The following is a 6,622-nucleotide window of genomic DNA, read 5'->3' on the forward strand; positions in this document are numbered from 1 at the left end:
AATCCAGAACTACATTTAATGGACCACCTGAATTAGCTCTGCAGGGACCGAGGGAGGGCAAATTGCTCTCTGGAACTGCAGTCCTGGCTATTCCCAGCTAGCAATGGATAAGGTGTGATCCTCGGGAATGTGTCTTCAGAAGACAGCCTAATTCTCCTTGGAATTAAAAAGTAAGGATAGTCTTACCTCTAGACACAGAGCTGAAAGGAAGAGAGATGTAAAGAGAGAAGAAGGGAAAGATTTGTTGTAAGAGAGAGAGTTGGAAATCAAAGAACAAATGTTTGTGAAGTCTCCTGGTTGCTGATGACTTTTACTTCAAAGTCCCAGAGTTTTAAAGGCATCTCGTAAATCATCTACTTCGTACAGTGGCTGCAGGACAAAATATAAGTGCTAGGTCAGTTGTCAAGTGAGCAGGAACCTATGAAGATGGAGAAGGAATGGCAGGAGATGGGATGAGAGGTGGCAGAAGAGGAAGAGAATGAGGAGAGGAGAGATGAATGAAGTTGGGGAAAAAGGCATGAGGGACATGGAAGATGAAGACAAATAAATGAATGAAATATCAGGTATGGGCAGTAAGAGCTGAGAGGAACTGTAGTGAGAAAAAGAGGAATAAGCTGAGGGAAGAGGCACCAGAAGAAGGAGAATTGGCACTCACCAGGAGGATCCGTCGAAGTTTCCTGGAGAGATGGACAGAATTTTCATGCAGCCCTTCCCAGCCTTTGAATGTCTGTTCCCTGTTCTCCACAAATGTGTTCCAGCAGTAGAAGAAATCTGTGCAAGGCAAAGGGAAGTTACGGGGTGCTCAAGAGGACACTGACCTCTCCTAGGATCACTAAATCATCACACACTGCATCATCTTCTGTGGTTCCTTGTCCTGCCTTCTCCCACCCTCCTGGGTCTCCCTAACCCCCCATAGACCTCCATAATCTTTTTCTTGCCTGCACATCTCACCTTTGAAGGTCATGATGGCAATTTGTGCTCCCGCCTTGTGCAGGCGTCTCAGCCCCTCAGGCTCTGCCTTGCGGTCCTCACAGAAGTAGAGGCGGGCCGTGAAGATGCGGAGGGTCAGGTTGGGGTAGGAGCGCAGGAAGTTGGCCACGTGCTGGGCACAGTCATAACAGGGGCTCCAGGAGGTGAACCAGGTGATACGGTAGCAGCGGCCGGGGTCCAGGTCCCAGGCTGCAATGTAGCGCAGGAAGAGCACCTCCACGTGACAGCCCATCTTCATGAAACAGGGAGAGGGACAAGGTGTGAGGTGGCGGGGAGGGAGAAGGGTGTAAGAGGGGTGAGGTGTGAGCAGGATGGGGTGTGAGGGGAGGAGAAACACGATGGGGGGCACGTTCGAGGGTCAGCTCACAGGGGGAGAAGGCACAGTGGTACGTAAGTGGAAGATTGGCTAGAGAAGCACAGGAGCACACTGATGTGAAGGGATGTACAAGAGGAATATGTGGGAGCTAAGCAGAAAAGTAGATAGACTGGTAAAGCAGGAGGGAGTATGGATGTCTTGCCTCGTGACACACTTGGTGGGTAGCACAAAGCAGAGGTTTGCCTGAAGGCTGCATCCCCCAAACAGCGTGTACTGGTACAGCATCCACACTTGTGGACACGTGAACCAGTGCCTGCATTGCTGTCACAGCCTTCCTTTGCCCCAGGCAAACTGGAGCTGCGTGCACCTCAGTATGGATACAAGAACAGGATGACAGGATGTTCCCCATACCTGGTTGCGCAGGTATCCAAAGTCCAGGGAGCACGATGTAGCACTGTCACGGCGCTTTACAACATAGCAGAGGTAGGTTTCTCGTCGGCCCTTGGCCCAGCGCAGGTTCTTGAAGTTGTAGAGGAAGAGTTTCCTTTTCATCAGGAGGCTGCAGCAGAAGACCAGAAAGAATTTACATTAGCCCCACCCTGGAGCCAACAGTTTACCATGTCTATGTTCAGGGCTCAGCGCCAAAAATATCCTTCTCATATCCAGGCCTCTCAGTACGAGAAGAGTGTCAGTAATTTGCATGAAATGTGGTAAGGAAAGGATGCAGACCTGACTGTGGGGATGAAGCAGGTGACCTTGTGAGTGGAAACAGTAAGTGAATTAGTAGTGATTAGTCAAACAGCAACTATGGCTGAGTAGAGTGTGAAAATATCTGAAAATATCCAGAAGATGGACACCAATGAGGGAGAAGGATGAAGGTGCCTGAGAAGACCTGTGAAGTTAAGAGGGTCTAGAGTACAGTCATCAAGAAATATTATTTTTGCTATATGAAACCCTGAAAAACCACTGGGGAAAGAGATGGATCAAATTAAAACCTCTTCAGAGAAGTATGGGCTGAATATCTTCCAAGCATTGTCCAGGGCATTGTGCAGGGCTATGGGTTAGGGGGTCAGGTAAGATGCCATATACTAGTGGATGGAATGCATAATGGGTAGGCATGCTGACACCTCTCCAGAAACAAGTACCATTTCCACATTAGTCAAACACCAAAACTGGTGTGGGCCTGCTCCTGTGCCCAGGGATCCTGTGCTGGAGAGGCAGCAGGAGCATGGGGAGGGTAAGGTAGTCATGAGCCATATCTAACAGCCTCCGTGTCAAGTGGAGGCACATAGGCAGCTGTGTTCACTGAGGTGAGATGCTCACCTCCCCCGCAGCAATGCAAAACAGAAGTGAACAGGTTAAAAATAATCATGTCCTTTGTCATCTTTTCCCTCTGACAAGTTGATGTTCAGTAGGGAGATGGGGTAAGTTTAAGAGATACCCAGCTGGGTTTTCTGGAAAGTCTCCAGTGAGGTGGAGAAAAGGGGAATCTGGGTTTGTTAGGAATTTAAAACAGATTTAAATCTGAGAGTCTAAGCACATATATATACCTTTCTTCTGTTTGCCAGTGTTACCATAACATTTGACCACTGCAGAGCACTTAATCTCCAGCTAACAAGCATCCTCTCTGCGTCTCCAGGAGCTTCTGTCCCTGTGCACCCTCACACCTGGCCACTGTGTCACAGGTGCTCATTCATATAGTCATGCACATCCTCTTGCATTTTGTTACCTAGTGCAAGTGCTTTGCTCTCCTGTCACACTCCCTATTGCACCTCACCCCACATCAGAGACACATTCTTCCCTCAGGCACCCTTGTGACCCTGATTGTCCCACAGATAGGCAAGGGACCTGCACACGTGCTCTTTCCTGCCACTGTCAGCCTCACTTGCAGTGCAAAAATACCTGTCCTGCTCACTCAGAAAGAGTAGGAGCTCACATACTCTGTCATGCCACTCTTTATACAGATATGCTCCTGGAGAAGCAGATCACATGGGAGTGTGTCTCCTGTCAGGAGAAAGCCCATAGAGAAGACAAGGCTCTGCAGAGCCCTGCACACACTCAAGAGGGCAAAGCATCCCTATTAAGCATTTCATTCAGCCAAACAACAGTCTGAGGCAGTCTTGGAGGTCTGTCCTGTGAGCACTGCCACAGTCCTGCTCTGTTGGGTTTGCAGGTTGTGTCAGGAGTAGAGCACAAACTGATCGCACTCCATTTCATCATCCCTTTCTCTGGCAGTTCACGTTGCATGTGTGTTTGCCATACTCACTGTATGTTCTTCATCATCTTTCTCCCACTTAGAGAAAACCCCACTTCCTACCACCTTAGATTCACTCTATTTCCCTGCCTTTCCCTCATTCATAAGTACAAATACTTATGAATGAACATGTCTGTATATTCCCTAACACACACACACACACACACACACACACACACACACCCCCCACACAACACACACACACACATACACACACATTGATCTCCTCACAAAATTGTCAACCAAGACAAGAGGCTTCTAGCTCTTAGGTATATGTTATTGCAGGGATGTGGAGAAGACTGTCACCCATAACAGAGATGCTGAAGAGGGGACCCCTGTTCGGTGGTGACTTATCCTCAGGTTGTTACAGAAAGGATAGCCCAGACAATTGCACAGGAAACGAGCAGGTGTGATAGGCCAGAAGCTTGCAAAGCTCTTACTCAAGGTGTGCCACAACTGCAGAAAACAGAGCAGAGGCACTGTGCACAACATAATTACTTGCTGAAGAAACATGTAAGCCAGGTGAAAAACAGTTACATTAATGTTGATGTTTCATTAAAACCCACATGGAAAAATGCATTTCATTACATCAAAAACATCAGGGAAAACAGGCTTTCCTTTTTTTTTCTTTTGGTGTAGTTTTGGGCAAAACTATTTGTTTTCAAAATGCTTCTGATTCTTCTTCTAATTGTCCCTGTTCTCACTTCATTCCATTTTTCTCTATTCAATGGTTTTGCCCCTGCAGAGCAACATGTGGATGCAAATAAGAGTGAAGAACAAGAAATGATGCCAAACCACAAAAAAAAAAAAAAAAAGATGATCACTTAGGTTATTTTTCAGTGTCAGATCAAAGTGAAGACAATTTTGGATAACAGAATTTTGAATTACAGAAGAGATTTGCTCAACTAGAAATATTCATTAACATCAGTTCTTTTTCTCTCTTTCCTCTGGAGTTCACCATCCCAGGGTTTTTTTGCCAGGGAGGATTTCAGAATATGGCTGGTACAAGAAGAATAATGAATGAACAGATGTTGTGGGGAGCAACTGAGCAGATGTGCAGTTAGGTATAAACTGCTGGATACACATGCAACTCCTATGGCTATAGCATAGCTCAAGGGAAAGCAGCAAGGACACAGGAGCTGTGATTATACCTGGGCACTGAAGAAGCAGACTGAACAGTGATCTTCTCAAATAAAGATTCTTCAGATTAGAGTGAAGCCCCCCTCAGTGTGTGAATAGTATGCAATTGTGGAGAATAAGTGATAATTAGCTCACAGACTAATTGCAGTGCAAGTAGAGGACTGAAGTGCTTAAGCCACAAATAGGATCTGACCATCCTTCTGTTATCAGTCTTTGTTTCTAGAAAAGAAAAACAATGAAAGGAACAGAGAATAGCCACAAGAAAGAAATGACAGAAAGGGAAAAGAGTACAGGTGGCAGAGAGTCAAAGAGAAAGGACAACAGAGACACAGATGCGAGGTGCAAGAGCAGGATGGAGCAGAGCTTTAAATCAATGACTCAGATGGGAAAGGGAAAAGGATTGTGAGCACCAAACAGAAAGCAAGTTAATTCTAAAAGAAAGACCCTCATCTCTTATATGAGCAAGAAACTAGAGGCACTCATCTTACCTGTCCATGAGTGCCAGGGTCTCTTTCAGGTGATAGGATTACAGGGAGGTTGTCTTGCAGGCTCTGTCCGTGCAGCCCTCTGATCTGATGTACAGAAATGTGGACTGGTCTATGTGTCCCCTCCCCATTCACCCCTATCTAGCCCTTGCCTGCTTTCATCGGGGTGTGGTTGAGGGAGGAGTTAGAAAGGCCTCTGGAGTTGCAGGAGCTGAAGAACAAAGTGTTGAGATGCAAAGGGGCATCAGTTCTGAAAGATGCTCAGCACCCATTGGTCGCCATCCCCCACTGCACTCCCTATTGGGCCCCCTCTGCCTGCAAAATTATTCTGAAATAATATCAATAGCATAACAAGGCAGGAAACATTGTCTAGTGGTTAGAAGGGGGCCTGAGAGTTTGTGTACCACTAACGTGAATGTGGGCAAAACCACACTATCCCTCCAGGCTTCACATCATGCAGCTGTGCAGTGAAGATGATGACCCTGTACTGCTCCACCACAGAGGCAGCTCTGTGCAGTGCCCTGCAACCACCAAGCTGGAAGGAGCTCAGGGAACACCAAATTGTTGGCAGGCTTTCCCCTCTCCTTCAAGACCCCCTGAAAGGCCTGGCAGTTGCTTGGCAGCATGAGGCAACACCGAAGCTGAAGAGAGTGAGGGGGACCTAGCTCCCAAGGTTTGATGGGGTATGCCTGGCACCTGAACATGGCCATGGGTGACTGAGCCGTGTCAACACGCCAGGAGCAGTGGTGAACCTGCATTGCAAAGCTGTACACAAAGGACCAGTGGGGAATAACTCTGAGCCTAATGCTGCTGTTTCAGGTGGTACTGGCCCAGAGATCTACCAGCAGCAGGGTGACTGCCAGGACCCTCTGACTGATGGATGTGCTCAGCAGGCGCGCGGTTGTGCATTGTCACGGCTGGGATCACATTCGGGATGCACACGCCACTCTCTGCCACCCAGGCTCTGCTCCTATCCTGGCATCCATTCCCTCTGCAGGGCTGCAGGACAGCCAAGGGACGGGGCAGTGGCTTTGGCTGGGCAGGGTGCCAAGGAGGTAGCCAGGGGACATTCTGCTTTGTTTCTGCTTCAAGCGGGGCACGGCTGAGAAACAGGGTTTTTGTTTACCTCACGCTAGGGTAGTTCTTAGTTTTTTCTCTGCTTGATTTACTTTCCTTATTAATTTTACTGGTTTTCAGCACGCTAAGACTTTATGAAACCAGTATATGCAAAAACATGAAAAGCAGAGATGAGTTGCCAGAATAGAGCAGACTCTCTAGCCCAGCACTTGGAGAGTACTTGCCTTTGAGAGCGGCGGGCATGGTACATTTCAGGACAAGGAGAAGCACTCCTGGAAATTCCAGACTTGGACTGTCCGACTCCTTAGATACACACTCAACAAATCCACATTTTGGCAGCTGTATTGGTCTCAAGAGTGG

At 47.6% G+C, this 6,622-nt stretch overlaps 1 protein-coding gene across 1 annotated transcript; it reads right to left on the reverse strand.

Moving 5' to 3' along the window:
• Positions 1–253: 253 nt before the first annotated feature.
• On the reverse strand, positions 254–1,894 carry AICDA (activation induced cytidine deaminase; the record flags this gene model as incomplete). Its single annotated transcript, XM_025896402.1, has 4 exons — positions 254–369; positions 656–771; positions 952–1,222; positions 1,718–1,894. Coding segments are annotated over 4 exons (618 nt in total), but the record flags the coding sequence as incomplete, so codon positions are not given.
• Positions 1,895–6,622: the final 4,728 nt, after the last annotated feature.

The sequence above is a fragment of the Manacus vitellinus genome, unplaced genomic scaffold, assembly GCF_001715985.3.
Source record: "Manacus vitellinus isolate BGI_N305 unplaced genomic scaffold, ASM171598v3 scaffold_83_pilon, whole genome shotgun sequence".
NCBI lineage: Eukaryota > Metazoa > Chordata > Aves > Passeriformes > Pipridae > Manacus > Manacus vitellinus.